The sequence below is a fragment of the Cydia splendana genome, chromosome Z (assembly GCF_910591565.1).
Source record: "Cydia splendana chromosome Z, ilCydSple1.2, whole genome shotgun sequence".
Taxonomy (NCBI): domain Eukaryota; kingdom Metazoa; phylum Arthropoda; class Insecta; order Lepidoptera; family Tortricidae; genus Cydia; species Cydia splendana.
In genome coordinates, this window is record NC_085987.1 from 34,672,033 (window position 1) to 34,696,710 (window position 24,678).

Genomic DNA, 24,678 nt, shown 5'->3' on the forward strand with positions numbered 1-24,678 from the left:
TATTGTTTATCACCAATAATGATGATTATTTTCCAGATGACAAGTAGGAAAAACATTTTTGCATACAATTTGGTGACCCTACTCAATGTGACGTCTTGTCGCATTCCATACAGCGTATGTCAAAAGTCATAGGGACCATAGGGTGACCATAATTACTTAGTATAACATTAATATTACTTGAAAAATAAGAATAATTAAAGTAATTATGTTTTAATCAAATACTACCATATGTTAATGTGGATCATTTACCGAGTCAGAAAAAGTGCTTCTGGGTCACGACCCAGAAATCACCCTGTATATGTGACATATGGGCCCAACACAGGCCAATCTAATAGTGTCTACAGACGACCGCACTAGACCGCGACCTTAGTGCGGTTAAAATGTCTCTTTCTCGATCTCACTTATAGCTGCGTCCTTAACGTGAAGCCCCCTTCAGACAATGCGCGTGAATCGCGGGCGAAGCCGCGATTCGCGCACGAGTGTGGAGCGGGCTTAACGTTACGCTGTGTGGCGGACCATCTTCATCTTAAGCCTCCTCCACACTCGTGCGCGAATCACGGCGCGAAGCCGCGAACGCGAGTGCGCATTCGCGGCTTCGCCCGCGATTCACGCGCATAGTCTGGAGGGGGCTTTCCACACGATCGAATGTGCGCCGGATCACACCCAGATCGCGGACCGATACGGCCGTCTGTAGAGCAAACGATATTTCTATCTCATTCCATTCATAGCTAAATCCTTATAGCTAGATATCTCGTTCTCGCTTATGGGTGTGGCGCACAAAGGTCGCGGTGGGGTGCGGTAGTCTTAATGGCTATTAAAGTTGGTCAAGCAGATCTTGTCAGTAGAAAAAGCGGTAAATTTGAAAAATGTAGGCGCGAAGGGATATCGTCTCATAGAAAATTTGAATTTCGCGCGTTTTTCTACTGACAAGATTTGCTTGACCATCTATAGATTGGCATAAGCCCACTCCACACTCGTGCGCGAATCGCGGCGCGAAGCCGCGAACCAACGCACACTCGATTCGCTGCTTACGCATGAGTGTACATTAGCGGCTTGCAACACTGTTGTTGCATAGACAAAAGAAGTATGTCATATAAGTCAAATTAGTTAAATGTCAAACATTTTCACAGTGACTAGTTTTCGTATGACTTCGTTTTAAAATTGGGAAATCATAAAATAAAACTGGTCTGTTTTGCTTCTAAAGACAAATGCAAAGATCTGTTGTGATGTGTTCTTTCTTATATATTTTCAAGAGTGTTACTAGTCCATTGTAATGAATGACAGGGGTTTTAAAAGTAATTAACACCCCACCACCATGGGGTGTGGAGTGAGAATGCGGTAATGAAGAAATTGTGTAAATAAATAAAAGAGACTATGATGTTTGGCTGTAAAGGGACTTTAAGCTCATTAAGAGCCCAAATGCTATAGTTACAGTATGTATGGCTAAAGGAGCAAGAGTAAACCATGAGATTTCATAGAAGGTGTGGTGACAGAGTCACACTTCTAAATGACAACACTACAGCTGTAAGAAATTTTGTTGAGTTCAATCATGGTTTGATACTGAGCGCAGAACCCTTGAAGGATGATGTTATGTTTGAAGTGTGTATTGATAGAAAGGTAAGGCAGCATTTCATGAGTTCTTGTGTCTGTGGTGTCTTGGTGTTCACCTACATGTGCAGTTAACGATAATTTTTTTTAGTTTACTTCTTAAGAATGTTATTTACCTGTATTTTTTTAAATGTGTATTCTAAATTAGTGTCCATATAAATATATCGAACGTCGATAAATGAGAAGTCCCTAATGACAATTCAAACTGCCACAATAATTCCGGGCTCTGGTAATAACATAACTGTTATTGTTGACTAGGTCAATGTGTGGAATGGAAGCCTTGAAATTGGAGTTACCACCCTGGACCCGGAGTTCATGGAACTGCCGGCAACAGCTACAAAATTGAGGAATACAGCTTGGGTATGACTTCGTTTTATATATTTTATAAATTGTTTGTCAGTTTGTTATGTTAGTCCTTGTAATAAACCTACCTACCTTAGCAAAATAAAGTGAAGTATAGTTGTGTTATCACTCTTTGTTTGATGGAATTAATAATTTCAATATTTATCTTAGATTTAACTATGTAAAATTTGGCATAAAGATTATATGATCTATTACTCAGAAATAATGTTAAATTTTGCTTAAGTGAATTGCAAGTGAGCCTTAAGAGTACCAGATGATTAACTATTTACATTATATTACCATATTTATTTTGTTTTTCTCCTAACAGACAGCATACTTTTACATATTATAATAATAATATTACAAAGTAATTGGTGTCATTTATTAGATCTCACAAAACAAATCTTAAAATGTATAAATTATTCATGAATTATGTACTTAGTTGGATACTTACTATTGGTTACTATCTTCATACAATAAAGTTTCTATCTTTTTTTTTAATTTAAAATAAAAGATGAAAATGATTTGTACCCAATATATTTTATAGACATAGGCTCATTCAGGCATACACATTATTATTTGAATATTTGACAGAGTAAGAAAGGTATTAAACTTATATTTGATTGCTCTTCATGTAACAGATAATGTCTGGCAGCTCAATCGTGAAGGATGGTGTGACACTTGTTAATTCCTATGGCCCCGAACTCGACACACTCAGCGAGGGAGACTGTGTTGGTGTTATGAAAACAGCCAAGGTATAATTGGTGATATTCCTGTCACACATTTTTCATAAGATATAATTTTTAAGAATATATGATTGTGATCATGAAGATACACTAAATTAGGTAATTTTTATAATTAATCTTCATTTAACACCAGATTATCAATGTTATTAAATAGTATTTTGTTACAGGGGGAGTTATTGTTTTATGTGAATAGTCGATGCCTTGGGGTGGCAGCTAAGGACCTGCCTAGTAAACTGTTTGCCGTCATAGATTTATATGGACAGTGTGTTCAAGCTTCTATCACTCATGTACATGGCATGAGGCCTATTATGGAAACGAGTATAGATCAGGTATCAAATTTTATTTCTTGATGTCAAAGCAATTTGTAATTTTTAGTTTACATCCAGGAACCCTATCATCTAGCTTACTTTGTGTATTACGTTATTACAGTAACTGTTGATTGGTGTAGTAATAATTTAATACCTATTCAACTAGGGAGCAAATAATAGTTATTTGTATTACAAGGGGGCAAAGTTGTGGTAAAGCACCGCTCATGCTAATATTGATACCTGAGCAAGCGCAAGATTCCAAAATAGAACCACAAGCATAGCAAGTGGTTCGATAAATGGATTCATGAGCGTTGCGAGGGTTTCAAAGCATGAGGAATAAACAAAATTTGCCCCTGAATGAAACACAAAATTTTTCAACCAACACAAATCAAATATTAAATGTAAAATATCAATCAAAATCAAATCAAATCCAAATGAATGTTATTAAATATTTATCATCCAAAATCATCATTTAAAAGTCAATTCTACCAGCAAACATAAAAAAACAACTCAAAATTTGCATTTAATTACTTTGCCTCACATGTGAATAAAATGCAACTTTGCTATCAGTTTTTGAAGTGCAAAGTAAGCCTTTCCGAGCTGGTATAATGAAAAATTATTTCTATAAAATATTTTGATTTGTGTTTTTAAGTAGTCACACTACAATGTATTAATTATAAACTGAAATAGATGTCATATACTAAAGAAAAAAATGACCAAACTGGCGTGGCAGAGGCTGGAATCAAACCGGTGTCTTCAGATTACGTGGCTAAAGTTTTAACCTTGAGGCTGCCCCGCCATGCCGTATTTCAGTTTATAATTGAATACCTATTGTTGCAGTTGGAAGAGGACCCCAACAATGATGACACTTTAACATCGAGTGACATGGATGTTGTGCCCCTACCTCCTGACCTGTTGCAACCTAAGCCGTCTCAAGATGTTTATGTCCCGATCACCTCCGAGGGTGCCTGTGCTCTTGGTAAGTCACTATTTTTATATGTATATGTGTTTTGTTATCAGCCTGTTGTATGTAAAACTAAAATGTGTCTTCTTTACAGTAGCACAGGATCGTTTAAGGTTTCACCCAAGATGTGGGATACTTGTAAAATTATCAGCTAATAATAAGTAAGTTTCATTACGGTTTTTTAATGGTTTATATCTGTCATTCTAAGTATAAGTTTCTTCTATGGCCGTACCTTTTGATTTTATCAAATTGTAGATATAACATAATGCAGGGGTTTACCAATGAGTTTCTACAGGGGTCCGGTTCTTAAAATAATATGACCATTGCGGTCCGTTTGTCCTTGAGTTTATTAAATAAGTAAAAAAAGCTAGCGTGCGCCATTTGGTGACTTCTGACATAATGCATGAGAAATGTTAAATATGGGTGAATGATTTATCTTGTCACTCGTTGCAATGGTTACGGTCGCCTGGGTCACTTTTTAAACCCTGGTTTTATTTATAAACCCTTTTCATATTGGGTCAGCTACTTCTTAGCATATTAGTAGAACACAGTGTAACGTTTCTTCTAACAAACTATGCTACTATTGTCGCCTGGGTGACAGGACAGAATAACAAAAAAGAGTTGATCCACCCATATACAAACATCGTGTTTGGTTGCACTACAGATCAGCAGAAAGGGCCAGGCCTTTGGATGACTACAACAATGGCGTGGTGATGACGCACCGACCACTGTATGACAACGAATTGTTTGAGATACGCATCGACAGGCTCGTCGACAAATGGAGTGGCAGCATTGAGGTAACAAACTATTCAAACTACTAGCATTCTACTCTTCTACTTTATTAAATTCTTTTCCTACCAAAACCAAATCCAATTTCTAACTTCTGAGCGTTTATTCTCTTTTTCGTCTTGGCACATAACTGGTTGCTATCCAAAATTTGCCATACGCACGAGGCACGAGTTATTACAAAATTTACGGCCATTAATAAATCAGAGATCTCTAAAATTGCAATAGTCTTACGAATCCGTCCGCCCCTACAATAGTCTGCTGCTGGTCTGAACAGTCTGGACTGAATTCGATTTATAAGCCCATGGAAAAAACCTAGAGTATGCCATACTTGTTGGCTAACTCACTTGACTGTTGAAAATTTTAATGCAATATTAAGACCTGTAACTAGGTTCAATAACTGCTGTCATCCATGATGTAATATAACATGTGATACTACCCACAAGCTCATGCTTATGAAGTGATGTATATAAAGTGTATTTGAGTAATTCCAAATAGGTACTTGGTACTCTGGTTTTAAAGTTGCTTTTCGGAAGTAGCAGAGTAAACCTTAATACAAAAAATAAGTATTTGGCAAAAATGTTACTTTTTGGTACAAGCTTTTATCGCCGACTGTACTTTTCTTTCCACAGGTAACTAAAAACCATCGCAACAATTTTAAAAACCCCAAACATAATTAGGTTGCGTTGTTTTATCACAGAGTTCCTATGGCTACCTCCTGTCCCCATCATCAGATCAGCTCGATATTAATATTGCATTGTCATCCGACTTACATATGTTGTATGTAAATTTTCAACTTCATTGGAAGTGGGTCAAAGGACCATGGGCAAATTTGTATGGGCACTGTCCCCACCCACCAACAGAAATGAAACATGTCTCATTTAATAGATCTTGGCAAACTGATGATTTTTTACTATGACGAGAATCGCCCTATGTATGGGGTTTTTTTCTGTCCCTAAGCAGTTATGTTTTCATGGCGGTGTTCCGGTTTGAAGGGTGAGACATGGCAGTGCAATTACTGGGTATTGTGGCATAAGATCTTTACGTCACATGGTCGGTAACGCGTATTACGTGATAACCATGAGTTGTTACATCCGTCTATAGGCTGCGGTGACTGTTTACCATCACGCAGCCCCGCATGCTTGTTTATCAATCAACTAGTATAATAAAAAAACAAAAACTTTCAATGAAATGAGCAAAAAATATGTTAAAAAAAACACGGTTTTCCAAGAAAACCCCATACATATGGCGATCCTCGTCATAGTAAAAAATCATCAGGTTGCTAAGATCTATTAAATGAGACATGTTTCATTTCTGTTGGTGGGTGGGGACATTTCTGCCCATGATCCTTTAACTAGCAAGATTTGACCCGTACAAACATAGTTACGTACATACTTACTTACATATGTACATTGCAAGTTTAATAAAACTAGTAAAATAAGGACTGTTGCGCAGGTCGGTGTAACATCGCACAATCCGGCAACAATCAGATTTCCATCCACCATGACGAACATGGACTCGGGTACGATCATGATGTCGGGCTGCAAGGTGCTCATGAACGGGCACGGCATGTGCATGGAGTATGGAAACTTCAATCTTGATGAACTGAGGGTAAGTTACCATACTAAGCGGGGTACTCATTAGCGAGCCGTAACTGTAACATGCGTGATACAGTAACGAGGTTCTAGTGTGTACGCGTGTTACAGTTTCGGCTCGCGACGTCGCCGGAACGCTATCACCGAGCGTACTCATTTTGCGAGCTGTAACTGTAACCAAACAGATACAGTACGAGGTTCTTGTGTGTACGCATGTTACAGTTTCGGCTCGCAACGTCGCCGGAACGCTTTCACCGAGCGTACTCATTTTGCGAGCTGTAACTGTAACCAAACAGATACAGTACGAGGTTCTTGTGTGTACGCATGTTACAGTTTCGGCTCGCAACGTCGCCGGAACGCTTTCACCGAGCGTACTCATTTTGCGAGCTGTAACTGTAACCAAACAGATACAGTACGAGGTTCTAGTGTGTCCGAGAAGGCCACTGACAAGCCGGATCTGATCCGCAGTTTTGGTTTGTAACTCCACGATGAAGTATTTCACTCTTGTGCATGTGCAGCATACATACTAGATGGCCTAGATGCCTACTCGATGATCATAAACGGCCATCGGGAAAGAAGATCCATAGAATACTTACTTAGTATACTACATAGTACACTATTTTCCCTGTAGGCATCTATCAGCAAAATACATTTATCTTCTGACCATTCACTCATGACGAAGAAATACTCGAATAATATAGTTGGTTCGCAGTGGCTAGCAACAACTGATCTTGACGTCCTCGAGCGCACTGCGAGCGCCCTTTGGTTCGCGGCAAAAACCGACAATGGTCGGATCGCTGCGAGTCGCTCGTGTAGCGTTCGTTGCAGGCTCGCGAACCACGTACACACTATGTTTTTGGTAACAGTCACAGTTACAGTAACGTGCAACGTTACGGGTTCAGAAATGAGTACGTTGTAAACGTCGGATCGCTGCGAGCCGCTCGCGTACCGCTCGCAGCATGCAGGTTTGCGAACCACGTACACACTATGTTTTTTGGTTACAGTATATGCAACGGTTACGGTTACAGCTCGCTAATGAGTACCCGGCTTAGTTTTTTATTAACGGTTTATAAAAAAACCGGGCAAGTGCGAGTCGGACTCGCGCACGAAGGGTTCCGTACCATAATGCAAAAAAAAAAAACAAAAAAAAGCAAAAAAAAAACGGTCACCCATCCAAATACTGACCACTCCCGACGTTGCTTAACTTTGGTCAAAAATCACGTTTGTTGTATGGGAGCCCCATTTAAATCTTTATTTTATTCTGTTTTTAGTATTTGTTGTTATAGCGGCAACAGAAATACATCATCTGTGAAAATTTCAACTGTCTAGCTATCACGGTTCGTGAGATACAGCCTGGTGACAGACGGACGGACGGACGGACGGACGGACGGACGGACGGACGGACGGACGGACGGACGGACAGCGAAGTCTTAGTAATAGGGTCCCGTTTTACCCTTTGGGTACGGAACCCTAAAAATTAACTGTTTATTTCTTCGAGCAACACCGGCTTCCGACACATCGGAAGGGAGGGGCCCAAGCGATATCTTACCGTACAAATCTTTCTGCCATTTTTTGCGGGGGAAAGGTGCACACAGTCGCACTTCTCACACACTTACATACAAAATCCAATCTGTAATGACGACACAAATACATAGAAAATGACACACGTCAAAGACAAATCTTGCAAACCTCGATCTCTTTTTGTGTACGCACGAGTCACAAATGTCACAACACGCACACTAACACATTTTCGTCGAAGTATTTTATTGTATTCTGACAGATGAGAAGTCGGATTTGTCGCTCGACCGATCCGCAATTTGTACTGGGCGAGCAAAATCGATAAATCCAACAATTACATGAGACTAAAATATAATAATTGTGTTTAAATGTAATTAAACGTATGATATGTAAAAAAAACATTACATGTGAAATGTAACACCTTTTTGTAAATTTGATGTCTCCGACCTCTTTTTACGACATAAAACCGAGCAATTAGGCATTTTTTCTGCTGCTGTGTTCACGCGCGCGTCTGGACTCGGTCTAGTGAAAAATCCGAGCGCAACTAGTTTTATTACCCGTGCTAGATCAGTTGATCTTGTACCTATGCAGAGGGGAAATAGTGCGAATGCCGCCTCCCTTCCGTGTGGCTCGAAGGTTTATTTCAATAAAAAAATTACATTATATAATATTAAACTTAACTACATAAGATTAACCTTAACATCAAGTCCTTGTAATGTGATAATGATAAACAATAAAATGTCTGGTACATTTATTTACAATATCCATCGATGTAGCATTTCATTAATAAACTGACTATGCTAGTGAACTGTTTCACCATACGTGATTAAAATATACTGAAGTTCCCAGAATCCAACAAAAACATATATTTTAAAAGTTATGTATACAGGGTGGAAAGGCACGACGATCCTTCCCGGAAGTATTAGGTCGTTTAAGTGATACAGAGACTATTGGTAATGGTAAGAATCGTTAATTGAGTAAAAAATAAAAATTGCAAAAATACTACTTTTTAACTGTGGTGATAACCCTATAGCATGTGCACATGACGGCTAGATTAAGGATCTCCGTCGGGAAAGCTCGGGACTTTACACTTTTTTCCGATCGTTGACAGTATCGCAATGATGTATGAATGACGCATAAATGTCAAATAAATCAAATGCATGCAAAAATATTACAAACAATTTTATTACTTTCTTAGATAATTACTATTTTCCAATATTTAATACTATCTTCTTTTCACATACGGTGTTCAAATGTACCTCCGTGTATTACAACGCCGCCGCAGCCCGTACCCGAGTATGTCGATGCACATGCGATATAGTGTATGCTCTTCGTCATTTATCCTCCGCAGAAAGCACCAATTAGCCTTTGTCTCATTTCGTCCGCAGTTTCACATTCCGTTTGGTTTGGTACACCATATCTTTTACACAGCCCCACAAATTTAAATAGCCACGAGCATCTAACATTTTTATTTGAAGAATATGACATTCAATAAGTATAGTTCAATGAAAATTTAATTTCAAACATCAGACGTCTTGTCTATTTCCTACCACGCAAGAAGGTTTGTTAGTTTGGTATTGAAGAAGTATTTATTCTTGATTTATTCTTAGTATTTAATTTTTGCAAGTTCATTTGGTGCAACTAACACAACCTACTTGTTATTTTTAATTATTTTAGATAGTTTCCAATTATTCGAAAATAATTTTGTGAAACGTGTTAAGAAACTAAAACCTTTTTATCAGTCAAGGAAACCAGAGATATTTATAAGACGATTGCGTACTTTTGAGTGGTTGTCAATGTCACCATTTGAACTGTCGTTGTAAACAATGTTGTGGTTAGTATTATTAATATTAAGGAATAACATAACTATTTCATTCAAGTATTGAACAAGTGGAACCACTAAGAAAGCAAAAATCCTGCAATGATTCTTACCGTGCTGTAAGCAGACCTAAAAATGGTTAGATGGCAACAAATTAGCATAATTTCCTGTCGAATACTGATTGTTTACAAGTAAGTTCATTGACCCTGTCACCTGTTAGGGTTAGAACAAAGTAGTTTTTTGCGTGGATGTTTAAAAGGTCATAATTTAGAAACGGTTGCCCATATTAACATAGTTTCTATGGAGAAAATATAGAGCTTAGGCTAAACTATCTCCCATTTCCGGAAAGGATCGTCATGCCTTTCCACCCTGTATGTATCAAGGAGGCGGCCCTGGATAGAGTCAAATGGAGAGAGCTACACCGACAAGACTCTAACTCTTAAATTTACGACGATGTATATGTATAGTGTATCACTATACATATACATCGTCGTCACTATAACTAAGCTAACTAATAAATATATACAATTGATGGACAGGAAGGGGATACCGTTGGTATGATGAGAAAGAGCACTGGCAAACTGCATTACTTTATCAACGGCGTGGACCAAGGCATAGCCACAGATAAAGTGGAACAACAAGTCTGGGGAGTTGTTGATCTCTATGGCATGACTGTAAAGGTATGTAGCAAAAGTAGACTCTCAGACTCCTATTTTGTTTGTTAAGGTAAGGTAGAGAAATTGCCTTAATGAGATTCACGTAGCCGTGCTAGAAAAGGTAATTCTCTTGCTTTCCCATATCTCTATTTGTTCGTAAATTTGACTAGTAAGAATTACTACTTGATTTTTTTTCTGAAATATACCTAGCGTCACTTGCACCATTCTACTAACCCAGGGTTAACCGGATAAACCTATAGTTACCATGGTTACCGGTACAATTTGACACTGGGTTAATGGTTTAACCGCATAACCCCGGGTTAGTGGGATGGTGCAAGTGGAATAATCCATCAAGTAACTCCCAGTTACACGTCTCTCATGGACCTTCTTTTCTTTTTTTAGTCCGAGGCAATTTTGGCCTTGTTCCACCTAAATCACCATTACAGGAGCGCGAGGGTCAGATTAAACTGAGCTCTTCCTGTGTACTATTAGGCCCATACGCTCTTGTTTGTGGGACCTTATTTCGCTTCTTATTTCTTATTTAAAGTATTAAACAGTAACAGATTCTATTATATAATAGCGTGATATTAATACCTGATCAAAATTATTAAAATAAACAAAAACACTTTATATCGGACATGACAGTACAACGTTCAACAAATGATTCGCTTTTAGGAATTGAAACTGACTTTCAATCTAATCTTTGCAATTGGCTAATCAAATAACATTTGCACAAAAAATAATTACCGATCGCCATCCTGGAACTGAATGAAAGCAGATGGCCTTTATTACGTTTTTACAGGTCACTATAGTGGACCCGTGTGAGGACATGGACACGACCGTTACCAACGCGCCGGTCGTGCTCGGCGCTCCCGAGCTACCTGCTCCGAGTAAGATCACTTTCCACGACTTATATCCAATATTACACACACCGTAGCCGCTGCCGTGTGCATTAATAAACTTTCCTAATATATTATTTACTCATGTATAATATATTCACTGAAAAACTAACAAGTTTATTTTGTAGACTTATTTACGGGATAGTTCAATAATACATCCAGTAATTAATTAATAATTACTTCTGTTATAATAACTTATGTTACATTTCTTCTGATTAACAGGCAGGATAAGACAAAGATTAGATGAAGATAGCCTTTTATTTCATACGCTGCGTGATTCGAATGTTATTATTATTAATGATGGTAAGACTGCTCATAGGCCTAAGTAAGTATCATTTTCTATTTATAATTAAGCTTTTCTAGAAAAAAAGAAAACTATAGAATATTTTGTTGTACGTATTTTGAAAAATATGCTGTCACTACGAAAGACACAACTAAAGTGAATGAATGAGTCATATTTAATTTTGAGTTATTTAAATTCAACTACAATGGATGTTGGTTAGAACATATATGAGGTTATTGTAAAATGTATGTTGACTTTTATTCCAGTGCTTTCGAATACTTCAATAACGGGATAGTGATGACGAATCGCACACTGAGGACGAACGAATTGTTTCAAGTGCGTCTCGACTTGGTTATCCCTAAGTGGGCCGGAAGCATTGAAATTGGGGTCACGCAGCATTCTTCAAACGATTTATTATTTCCATACAAAATGAGCAACGCAAAGTAAGTGTTTTATTATTTATTAGTAAGTAGAGTTATTTTATAGCCCATATTATATAGCCTATTGTGTCCCACTGCTGGGCAAAAGCCTCCCTCTCTTTCTTCCACGCGTACCAAGAAAAGTCTGGAACGATTTTGATAGCAAACGCAGTGCAAGTGTTATTTTAAACGTCAAACTTCTATAAATTATGACGTATTAAATAACACTTGCACTGTGTATGCTATAAAAATCGCTGCAGACTTTTTTTTGGTCTAATTCTAAAAGGAAATGATTTCACAAGAAATGTTTATATCAGATCAGTCAATGATTTTTTTAATATACTTACCTACTTATAAGAAATGGTATTGCGAACCCTGATACATTTGTACACTAGGTACTGGCCTGTTAAAAACCCCAAGCTATTAAATGTGTAAAATAAAATGTTTTTATATAGAAGAATAGTGGCATAAAACGGCCAGGATTTGAAAGAACCTTGTATCAGGTTAATTAATTTTTGCCACGTAAAATTAGAAACTCACGCAAAAGAAGCTTCCAAAAAATGTAAACATAGCTCGCATACCACTCGTCCAATGCATCATGCTGGTAAGTAAATGGATAGTGTATGACATTTTAATTTCTTTGTATAACTTTTTGTTTTTAATTTGACTGCACGAACTAAAATACTATTGTGTCCATAGATCTGGCACTTGGGCAATGACCGGAGAAGACGTAATACGAGACGGGACCACCATCATACCGCAATATGTTAGGAATCTCAACAGACTCGTGGTGAGTATTCTTATTCTTGGCCGCGTTATTATACTATTAGTAGGCCTAGCACAAGAGTGACGCGACAGTATCTCACCCTCGGACCATAAGGTCAAGTCAATGTGTCAATGTATTTTTGGAATGTTGGCTTGTATGTGAACTCGACGGTACCTAAACCGACATATCATTTGATAAAAAAAAAAATGTAATTCACTTAAAAAAAACTAAAGCTAGAAGCAGAGCTTTTTGATTTGATGATATTTTTGCCAATTGACTAAATTACAAATTATGGTTAATTGATGAACTTCAACCGGCTCCCAACCCCAGTACGAGTATGTTGTGTTAACATGGCTCCGTGTGCACCACAGGAGGGGGACACCGTGGGCGTGATGCGCAAGGACATGGGCATACTGCATTTCTTTGTGAACGGCGTGGACCAGGGGCCCGCGGCCTTCAACATCCCCGACCATGTGTTCGGGCTCGTCGGTGGGTGCCACTCATTATACTACATCAACACTTCTTACTTTTGACAACCTGTCTGGCGGGTAATAGTGTCCCCGCCTATGAAACTGATAGTCCCTGGTTCGAATCCCGGTAAGGACATTTATTTGTGTGACAAGCAGAGATATTTGTTTCTGAGTCATGGGTGTTTTCTACGTACTTATATATAAGTATGTGTGTCTTATGTGTAGCTCGTACAGTGTAGTTATATTTGGCTTGCAGACTTGTACGGGCGAGTGGCGCAGGCGACCATAGTGGAGGCGTACACGCCGCCCGCCCCTTACTCGCCGGAGTCTCCTCTCTCCACTGAGTCAAACGCTACTATTTATCCGTAAGTAGTTCGTACTATTTACTCGTAATTAAACTCGTACTCGTAGGACCTCGATATCTAAGTGCTAAATAGCTGCACTGATAAATAGCTCAGAGACTCGAGCTTAAATTCTCAAAGCAGTTTCAATATTCGTTGCCAAGGTGTAGCGGGATAGCCTTTCAAATATTGTCCCCAAAGCTTTCAGTTCGAAACTATTGATGATGCCCTGTGAGGAAAAAACATTATACAATGTTTTAACCCTCTACTACCTTCTGGAATCTCACGGCATTCCTTGTAACCCCAAAACTTTATTTTGTCAAAACATTTATTTCACAGTGTTCCACCACCTTTAAGATAAGTTGTTGGTTCGTATTTGGCAAGTAATGTTTTTAAAAATGTCATGTTCGTGCAGAGAGATGTGCTTCCATCGCCTGCACGGCCGCAACGCGCGTTTGTCCCGCAGCCGGCTGACGGCGTCGCGCGCCACCGTCTACTCGGAGTTCAACGACGCCGTGCTGTTCAGCTCGCGGCCGCTGCGCGAGTGTGACATGTTTGAGCTGCGCATCGACAAGATGGTCGACTGCTGGATCGGCAGCTTGGAGATCGGTGAGTTACAACCTACTCCTATCCGGTCCAGTACTCACCTATCCAATGATAGTGATGGCATGTGCGTCAAAAAACTATTTACCTTTTAAACCTCACACACGTGATGTACCGCATTGAAATGGTGTTGTTATCTAGTGACAAACAGCGTTGCATCAAGATAAGTGACGTTATTTCGACTACTTTAAAGAATGTATCTAAGATACGATCAAGTTTTAATAACGTTTCATATAACCGTTACTAAATAACTATTATTAATTACTAAATAACTCATAATTTTCAGGTGTAACCGCAATCCGTCCGGACGATCTCGAGGCGAACGGCGGCGTCGGCGCCATAGCGGGCACCGCGACCGACCTCAACTGGGACACGTACATCCTGAGCGGCGCCGCCATGATGAAGGACGGCGAGTGTGTCCGCAGCGGCTACCCGCTCGACCTGGACACCCTCACCGTCGGGAGCAGAGTCGGTCAGTGCCACACAACTAGTGCCTCATTTGTGTAGGTCACCTCGATCCACTCAAATGATCTTTAAGGATCTGAGTGGCAATTATCCGCTCGATTTGGACTCCCTCACCGTCGGGAGCAGAGGCGGTCAGTGCCTTGTTTGTTTAGGTCACCTCGATCCACTCAAATGATATTGGAAGATTGGGACACGTACACCCTGAGTGGCACTTATCCGCTCGACCTGTACGGATATGATGGTCGTTTTTGTCTACGTGACAGTGTGATAAAACGGTGTCCGTCACTTTCTATCCCGCGGAATTAAAAAGTGACAGTTATTTTATCACGTGTTGTCGAGTGTATAAAATGTTGGTGTTGTTCAGGCATGATGTGGCACGCGGACCGCAGCCTGCACTACTACCTGGACGGCATGGACATGGGCAAGGCGTGGTACGTGCCGCACCTTAACATCTACGCCGTCGTCGACCTCTACGGGCAGTGCACCCAGGTATGCTCCTGCCGCTTCTGTAAAACTCTTCAACGTTTCCGTACATGATAGTAAGGATATTATATGTACTGGGAACAACTGAATTATTTGCAATCTAGAGCATTCAGGCAAAGAGTAACTAACAACAACATGACACAGATATGACTACTGTTCCCACATCGCTCTATTTTTTAATCTAAGGCTAAGATAATGATAAACGCAAATTATTTTGTAGTTTTTTTTACATCCGTACGTCGTTCTTTGAAAATTATAGATGTTAAATATTTATTTATTGGGCACAGGTTACAATTCTGCAAAACGAAGAAAGAGCTTTCAATTACAACGGCTGCACCAATTCCGATAACTCGCTACTGAGCAACTCGAGAGCATTGTCGTCGCCCCCGCCGCCATATTGGTAAGTTAACAGATGAACTGGTGAAATATTGTAAAGGTGCGTCCAGGTTTGGCTGTAAACGGCTTGCTAATTGCTCGTTTGCATTTCGTAGTACGATGTGCGGTTCGCTGGATTTGGTCGCACCTATGTAGAGCCAACGAACGTAAACTATAGATTGCAGCGAACTATCTTAAAGCCAAATATGAACCAAGTTTTTACGATTATCACCAGAATTGCTTTCTAATAAACTAATAAGGATTGAAGCGAAACAGTAGTAGCATATACATGTATAATATACTAATTCAAATACAAATAAGTATTCGTTAAACTTTTTCTTATGTATTTCAGCCTGAGGTTTTTAAGTATGTATTTTTATTCCTGCTATCAAGCTTTAAATTTTGGAACAAATGTTTGTATAATGTCTATCTATAATTCTATGTTCGATGCATCGTGATTTTCAACGCTTTTTAACGTAGTTTATTTTGAAACTCTAAACCTAACTTAACTAAGCCGTCCTGAATATAATTCTATTGGACTGAGTCGATATGTACCTTCAGAGCGCGATTCTTAATCGGCAGAATACAAGTTAAACGCAACTTGTTGTGCAGGAGTTTCTCGGAGTACTGCGGCGACAACATCTGCATAATGCACGACTACTCGTTCGCGCGCCGGCTCACGCCCGACCCCACCGCCGCGCTCGTCTTCAGCTCCGCCCACTTGGCTGTCGGCGAGATATTCGAGGTACCTCACAACGTCACAACAGCCTTATAGCCGTCGACAACTAAACTTGATAGTTATACCAAGGTTACATTAATTCGCCTTCGTTAATTCACGACCGAGAATGAAAGACAAATTAAAACCTAAATGTGTTTATTGTGCAGGTGAAGATCGTGGAGTGCAAGTCGGGGTACGCGGGCAGCTTCCGCATGGGCGTGACGGACATCAATATCCTCAATGTTCACGTGAACCGCAGCCTCCCCCCAACCGTCGCTCTACTACCACACTACACTGCCTACATAGACGGTAACTTCAAACATAGTCGCCTCCAACACTAAACTTTGTCTGTATTACAGCGTTGCCGCTTTTAGATTTCAGGTCAAACTATATCAACGATTATCTTGCAGGTAAATACATGAAGTACTCGCGTCACAACGAGAAGGAGTACTCGCTGCGCTCGTTCGTGCCGTCGTTCGACTGGCTGCGGCCCGGCGATCGCGTGGGGCTCAAGAAGACCAACGACGGCCGCGTGCTCGTCTACTACAACTCCGAACTGCTCGAGACTGCCTTCGAGAACGTTCCCGATGTTAGTACTATTCGCCAGATTATTAATGTTTTACATCGAACTTAGCCAGATGTTACATTAACATTAAAACTAGTAGCTAAACATCTAAGTATATAATTTTCTACTAAATGATATATCTATATTCTTGTTCGATTTCACATATATATTACCTAATCCAGTTGTAGCCGATTCATTTTTTTCTAATACAATCAAAAATTTCATCACTGTTTTACAGAAAGTATACGTGGTGATGGAAATATTCGGTCACGTGACAAAGATCCAAGCAGTGTCCAAAGGAGCCAACGTGGGGACGGCGCTGCCTCAACACACCATTCCGAACGACGAGTACGTCAAGCCGCCGTCGCTGAGCGCCGCGGCCAAGAACGCGACCAACGCGAGCGTGGCCCAGTCGGCGCAGAACAACGCTAACAACGAAACTGCAGCACAGGTACGGAGTACGGTACTCAGCCTATATACGTCCAACTGCTGGGCACAGACCTCCTCTCATGCGCGAGAGGGCTTGGGCTATAGTCCCCACGCTAGCCCAATGCGGATTGGGGACTTCACATACACCTTTGAATTTCTTCGCAGATGTATGCTGGTTTCCTCACGATGTTTTCCTTCACCGAAAAGCTAGTGGTAAATATCAAATGATATTTCGTACATTAAGTTTCGAAAAACTCATTGGTACGAGCCAGGATTTGAACCCGCGACCTCCGGATTGAAAGTCAGACGTCATATCCACTCGGCCACCACTGCTTCGCTTCTGCTTGCTGCACGGAGAACGCTGAGTTGTTATAAACACCTCACATGCCAGTCATTTGATTAATTCAGGACATCATGCAACATGCCACAATTTTTTCGTAATATCAAAGCGATCGAATAGGTACACCTTCCTAAATAAAGTGCTTCTAAGACGTGAAGATTTTGTTACAAAAATCATTAAAAATATAATTGGTGACTAGGCCCAAGTGGAAGTGACGGAGGACACGAACGAGGAGTCGAGCCACTCGAACGATGTAGTGTCGTCGAACGTGGAGTTCCTGGCCGACGCGCTGGCCGCCAGCAACGACACGCTGACCGTGCCCACGGAGACGTCCACCCTCACCGTGGTGAGCGCCGACTCGCGCCGCCGCCGGAACCCCCTACCCTACACCTTTCATTACGTGCACGGGAAGAATATCAAGCTCTGTAGCTCAGGTAAAACGTCAGATGCTCTTAATCTGCGATTTTATTCGTTTTCATTTTATTTTAGACAAAAACAAATGAACATTCACCACAATAGATGTGAAACATGAACTGCTTCCTCGCTTGATAAAAGTATAAAAATAATTTGACATGGACATCATTGTATAAAATGTATGAAATAGCTGTTTACTTTGAGTTCTATTTGTTTCTTGTGTAATTAATTGCATGAATTTTACAGATACCGTGGCAATGCGTACATCAGGATACAAAGACGGAATCGCCATTGTCAGCCAACCACTTCGCAGGGGTCACAATTTTAGGGTATGTATATTTTCCCTGCTGATTTTCTTGCGACTGCTGTTCATTGTTTATTTATCCTCGTCCTCTTAAAAAAATATATTTGCCGTAATCGCTGTTGCAGTTTCGATCTGTAAGAGCGATTACCGAATCACTATATCAAGTTTTATCCAGGTTATTCTATATGCTGCGATGCTATGTATATGTTTATGTCACTATAACGTGTCCCATATTTTGAGCTATGCTTATTTATTCGCTACGTTGCGTTGACTTCCTGAGAAAATTTCGTAAATTGTTTTTTATTATGATGTCTTATTTCCTTAGTCAGACGTGCCTAAGTAAATGTAATGTGTTAAAACTGGTGGCGTTGTTGTCCCTTTGAAGCCATTAAGTGCGCAGTACTCTGATAAAGATCTTAATGTTCAATTGTCGACGAATGTCATTGAACCAATGACGGGTTAAGTTATCGTTATCGCAACGGCAGATGATAAAGAACACACAGTTGAAAATAAAACTAAGTAAACAGTAATGTTTGTGATCTCATTCTTCTATTTTAATGAAGTGTTTGACGCCCTTTGTATGTCGCTGCTAAACGAATGTAGGTGAATTTTACACGTATGCTAGCTTTGCGAATACATGCCAAAAAATACTTATGACATCTTCAGATATAAACGTGTTAAAATGATCAAATAGGCATATGTATGTTAAATGCATTTATTTGAATATAATCATTGTGATGCGAAAGTGGTATAACATATTGGTACAGGGAAGGGCAGCTGCGCATTTACCACACCAATGGCTTCCGTAGTATATGTGCGTATGCGAAATATGCGAATTAATAATAAACGTTGATTGATTAATATTGCATAGTGCGAGATGTATTATACCAATAACAGTACTCAATATCATGTGTGCACCTGCTTACTGCAAAATTGTATTCTAGTAATTAACGAACAGAATGTAAGCGGTACCTATTCAGCTTTATACCTGCGTGGGTGGATTCAATCCCTAAGAATAAAATTATTTGTGATTTTGAAGTAGTTACTGGCCACTGGAGGCTTGTTCGCTATTTCTTTCATATAGGTATCTAAGTATAATGAGAGCATCTAGTTCAGTTTATGATTTGCATACTAATTGTCAAATTTGATACCAAATCATTTGATAATAGTATTTATGTATGTTCGCCAAGTATTTCTCTCACACAAAGTCTCACTACAAATGAAAACTATTGCATAGCAATTGAATTATTACCAGAGGGCGGAATTGCTCATGGCAAAAATCAAACGTCAATAGAGTTGGAACGTTGAATTTTATCGACTTTTTCAGCTATCGATAAGTTCAGTCACCTTTTACATTTTATACGATGAAAATTAGTTCACAGGTGATTTGAATCCTTAGGTTGTATTATTGAAACTTAGGTAGTTTTAATAATGCAGTACTAAGTTAAGTAGTTTTAAAAATTATCGTTTTATATTGTCTTTTATTTAAATGTTATTCCGTAATGTTCATATGAAGTCTAATATTGATTGCTTATGGATTTGAGGTTTAGAGAGTTTATAGTTAATAAATAAATAAAGAAACGCTAGGTAAATATAATTTCAGTTTATTCGATAGTCGATAAAATTCAACGTTCCAACTCTATTGACGTTTGATTTTAGCCATGAGCAATTCCGATCTCTGATTAATAATCAGTGATTATTATGTTTGTACGACTTAATTAAATCTTTTATATTGAATTATTCCTAGTGTTAAGCCAACGCCTAAATGTTACTTTATTGATAATGCTAATATTCAAAATCAAAACTGAGTGTTGCAATTGCAAACAATTGATTTGAAATAGGTATAAATATAAGATTTTTGCCCTACACTTTTATTTATGGAACAAACTTAGAAATAGTCAAAATGTGTGCATTACAAGTACAAGAAACAGCCATTACTGTAATTAAATGCGAATATGTTTGACCGGTTTTCTGGATCCCACTTTTCTTAGTGTAAAATATGCTGACTTATGCGGCGTTTACTTCATCGCGATTGAATTTGCCAGGCGTAGGTATAGGCAGTATTGCATGTTCCGCTTCACATATTACATTAAACGTAAAGACACCTTCGTCATACATGACATCTTTTTATTCGGGTTCCGTACGCAAAAGTTAAAAACGGGACCCTATTAATAAGACTTCACTGTCTGTCTGTCTGCCACCAGGCTGTATCCCATGAACCGTGATGATAATGATGTATTTCTTTTGCCGCTATAACAACAAATACTAAACAGTACAGAACCCTCGGTGGGCGAGTCCGACTCGCACTTGTCCGGCTTTTTGCATTTATAGTTAAGATAATGTCCCAATAAGATACATGACGCTTTAAGGAATCCCTGCCATATTCGTCAATCGTCGCATAGCGAGTTATAATTTTGGAGAAGTCGTGTTAAAAATGCACTGCTAACCTAGCGGTAAGGTGTGCTCGATCAATCGATCTTGGATATAATGTAGGAATCATGTCTAGATATTTACCGTTTATATACCGTAAATAACTATATATATTATTGTATAACCCTGTTTTACAATGAAAAGTGTCTGTGTTAAGCGTACATATTTGCGTGTATAGGTAATAGCATGTCTGTGTACATATTTTACAGTGGGATCTTCAAAAACTAAGATGTCCCTTCTGTAGTTTTAGCACAGGAGCGCCCCGCCAGCATCTCTGCCGCAAAATAGACTACTCGTTCCTCTCTAATTAATACAGTTAGAAGAAGAGGGTAGTCTATCTCGCGTGCGAGATACTGTCGCGCCGCACCAGTGCTTAGCCCTCTATGTTTTTACGGCTCGATTTTTGTACCGATTTGTTTGATACATCGAGAGAAAATGAATAAATATCTGGGGACATCTTACACAGATCAACCTAGTCCCAAACTAAGCAAAGCTTGTACTATGGCTGCTAGGCGACAAAATACATACTTAAATAGATAAATACATACTTATATTCATAGAAAACACCCATGACTCAGGAACAAATATTTGTGTTCATCACACAAATAAATACCCTCAAATCTAGGTGCATATGGTTTTTAGTGGCTGCATAGAGCTGTAATATTTATATTGTGTAATTTATTGCATCATGCTACTAGCTTACTTTGCTAAATTGCACTCTGTTGCAAATCGTATTACGGAGTTTGCTGTTACATCATGTATCACGATGTAACAGCATGATTCATGATCTCAACAAGCGGGATCTTACGCAGCATTTGTTAGTGTAATGAAGAATATTTATTGAAATATAAAGTGTAATCAATTCCTGTTAGTAAAATATTAACAGTAATACTCGCGTGTTTTCCTAAATTTATACTTGGTGTTTTTTAGCGTTAGTAAAAAGGTAAACAATTTTGACGTGTCTTTTTGTTAAAAATTAAAAACTATTATTTATGAAAGCAAAATAATGTAAATGATCGTATATGAATTTAAATTGTTACGTATAAACTGTGTGTGTGTGTTTTTTTTTAATAAAAAGACACGATAAGATCGCTTACATTCTTACAAATGCTAAAAAAACCAAGTATAGTTAAAAAAACATAATTTATAACCTTTATTTTACTTCTCAACGTTTGCGCTGTCACGTTTGTTATGTCTGAGCGATGTTGCGGTTGAACGGTTCTTACATTTTGTCGTTTTCTCCATGAATCATCGTGTTTATCACACCACGAGACGGAACTTTCATACTATATTTTGATTGTTTTTTACCTATTGTGTATTCCCACTTCTCATGGCCGCATACGGGTAAATGCATCATTGGTGTCCCGTTGGAAACCCATTGAATACGAATAAAAAAAATCGTCAACTTATAGCCATATTTATTGCATTCGATTGTGTTGATGATGTTTATTTTAATTTGATATATGATATGACTGACGTAAAGTCGTCAGCATTTGAAAATAAAATAAAAATTTAAAACGACAATTTCGCTGCGATGCCGCTGAAAATAACATCATCGAGTGCCATACATTAGTGAAAAGGAAATGCATAGTGGTCAAAGCTACTTCTCCTTTTTTTGTGACCGAGGCAAGAAATAAATGAAGTCGGGGCTTCGTTAGGAAGCCCACAATAAGAGGAAGTGGTGTGTTACAGTTCCGCGTGGACAAGGTGGGCGGCGACTGGTCGGGCAGCATCTCGCTGGGCGCGGTGGGCGCGCTGCCCGTCGACACGCTGCCGCACTGCGCCATGCATCTCGACCCGCCCATCTGGGCCGTCACCAGCGACCTGCTGCACGACAACGGCACCTTCGTGAGTACCTAGTGTGCAGTACCGTCTTTACCATAAGGGCACACGGGGCCCGTGCCCTGGGCCCCCATCCTCAGGGGACGGAGGACAGACAGTATCTAGTAGATTGTTAACCATTCCACCCTTGGTGAACCATTTCACTCGAGATATTTTGGCGCTCGAACGAAGAGAGAGCGCCAATAGTTCGAGGGTGAGATGGTTACTTTTACCCGAGTCAATGAGAATAGATAGTATAGAGGGGTCCTGTCATAGTAAATTTTGTAGTCACAGTAAATTTACTGCCATCTATCGACACACGACCAAAACTCAAAATGAGAACGTATAAAACTATCGAAAAAATTTATATATATGGATAAATGATTTTATTATTTTCATATCATTTTGACCCATGTTCATTCACTGATACCTATGTGTTAAAATTGTTAAATATTAAACGGAGTCGTCAACGCCATCTAGCCGACCATAGGCCAAAGTTGTGTGCGCCATCTATCCGAGAATGACTTTTTCTTGATTTCCGAGGCACGTTTTTTTCTTAGACTTATTCATCTTATACGGAGTTACATATGTCTCTGCCCGAGTTAAACACTCTACTTTTCATTTCGACTATGAGAAAAGTCAAACACGAGAAATGTAGGTTTATTATTGGTAAGTATATTTCTTTAGAACAAATTATTAACAGATACCTACATAGGTAAACCACATAACTAAAGTTGGTCAAGCAGATCTTGTCACTAGAAAAAGGCGGCAAATTTGAAAAATGTAGGCGCGAAGGGATATCGTCTCATAGAAAATTTGAATTTCGCGCCTTTTTTCTACTGGCAAGATTTGCTTGACCGTCTATATAAGTCACTCGAATCACTTGAAAAATCCATGTTGAACCAGAGCAAGTAATGTCTCAACAGTTTATTTAGTACCAATACCTATTCCCGCCTTTTCCTAGTTAGTTTTTTTTCTATTTTATTATTTTCATAAAAATAAAAATATTGCTACTGCCAAAATATTTATTATTGTGTATAAAAATTATACTACTTGTATTATATATTAAAATGTATAAAATAAACATATATATTTGTTAATAAATTAATATAAATGACAATGAATGTTTATTAAAATATTATCATTACATTGCATTACATTCATTCATTCAGTTTCACTTTTTTTAAGGCGCGTATATATTAAGGCCGATTCAGACACATCCCAATTTAAGATCGGATTGTCTATGGTTTTAGATGTTTTCCGATCAAAATGTAAACGGCGCCAATTTCAGTCATGCAGAAGCTCCGAGCCGTTGCTCGAAGTAAAAATTAAAAAAAAAAATACTTTCCACCCTAGGAAATGCAATTTTCCACCCGGTTATCAGCCTATGAAAGGTGAACTTTCCGAACAGGAGAGATGAAAAGTATATTTGATTACCCATGCTAAATAGAAGATCATAGTAGAAATATGTTAGTTAAATTATTTACTTTCCAAAAGGGGCTTAAATTCTTATGTGCCCAGGGGCATAGTTTAAGACGGCCCTGCTAGTGTGTCGCAGTCCGCGTGGACAAGGTGGACGGCGGCTCTCACTGTAGGTATAGTGTATCGACACTATCGTCACTGTCGATGGTATCGATCGATTTGGTAGGTAGTTAAGTTATATTATTTTACTGGGCATTACAAAGTTATTGATTGTTAAAGAAGTGTAAAGTGTAAGAACAAATCGTGCCTTCGATTTTGACAGCCGAACTTTTAGCTATCAAAATATAGGCAGGTTTTTTGATTGTACACCTCTTATACTTTTAATTTGCTGGATATGTAAATAAACTGAAGTCATGAAAGTATTTTCGTATACCGCTATTTTTAAATGACATTAAATGATGATCATTTTTGTACCTCTATAAAATAAATGTAATGGTACTTAAACATGATGCATCTTCGTATGTTACAGAAAAAGACGCAAATGGCATCTGCGTTCGACGAGCTGACCGAGCAGTCGGTGCTGACGATCCACTTCCGCTTCAACAGCGAGCTGGTGGTGGACGTGGACGGCAGCGTCGTGGGCGTGGTGGGCGTCGTGCCGCGCGCCTTCAGCCACGTCTACCCGCTCATCGATCTCTACGGCCGCGTGCACCAGGTACACGCCTGCCATGCCACTGATCAACGTTTGCCTCCACGTGTATCGAGACAATACATCAACTTCGCGTGCCC

The 24,678-nt window shown here is 39.2% G+C and overlaps 1 protein-coding gene across 3 annotated transcripts in view; it reads left to right on the forward strand.

Annotated features, from left to right (window-relative positions):
* The first annotated feature begins 1,126 nt into the window (after nt 1–1,126).
* LOC134803920 (neuralized-like protein 4) overlaps nt 1,127–24,678 on the forward strand; it is a 32,758-nt gene continuing 9,206 nt past the window's right edge. For 2 of the 3 annotated variants that reach the window (XM_063776735.1, XM_063776737.1), the window contains exons 1-27: nt 1,127–1,617; nt 1,867–1,968; nt 2,592–2,705; nt 2,864–3,025; nt 3,845–3,983; nt 4,063–4,129; nt 4,633–4,765; nt 6,210–6,365; nt 10,226–10,366; nt 11,145–11,232; nt 11,464–11,566; nt 11,791–11,967; nt 12,643–12,733; nt 13,081–13,198; nt 13,436–13,544; nt 13,936–14,129; nt 14,410–14,595; nt 14,953–15,077; nt 15,359–15,471; nt 16,059–16,191; nt 16,332–16,473; nt 16,575–16,753; nt 16,968–17,180; nt 17,698–17,932; nt 18,159–18,241; nt 22,339–22,494; nt 24,419–24,604. In XM_063776735.1, coding sequence (XP_063632805.1) covers nt 1,465–1,617; nt 1,867–1,968; nt 2,592–2,705; nt 2,864–3,025; nt 3,845–3,983; nt 4,063–4,129; nt 4,633–4,765; nt 6,210–6,365; nt 10,226–10,366; nt 11,145–11,232; nt 11,464–11,566; nt 11,791–11,967; nt 12,643–12,733; nt 13,081–13,198; nt 13,436–13,544; nt 13,936–14,129; nt 14,410–14,595; nt 14,953–15,077; nt 15,359–15,471; nt 16,059–16,191; nt 16,332–16,473; nt 16,575–16,753; nt 16,968–17,180; nt 17,698–17,932; nt 18,159–18,241; nt 22,339–22,494; nt 24,419–24,604 — 3,798 coding nt within the window. In that variant the 5' untranslated portion in view covers nt 1,127–1,464. The remainder of the gene's footprint in view (nt 1,618–1,866; nt 1,969–2,591; nt 2,706–2,863; nt 3,026–3,844; nt 3,984–4,062; nt 4,130–4,632; nt 4,766–6,209; nt 6,366–10,225; nt 10,367–11,144; nt 11,233–11,463; nt 11,567–11,790; nt 11,968–12,642; nt 12,734–13,080; nt 13,199–13,435; nt 13,545–13,935; nt 14,130–14,409; nt 14,596–14,952; nt 15,078–15,358; nt 15,472–16,058; nt 16,192–16,331; nt 16,474–16,574; nt 16,754–16,967; nt 17,181–17,697; nt 17,933–18,158; nt 18,242–22,338; nt 22,495–24,418; nt 24,605–24,678) is intronic. The other variant, XM_063776736.1, reaches the window with a different exon arrangement.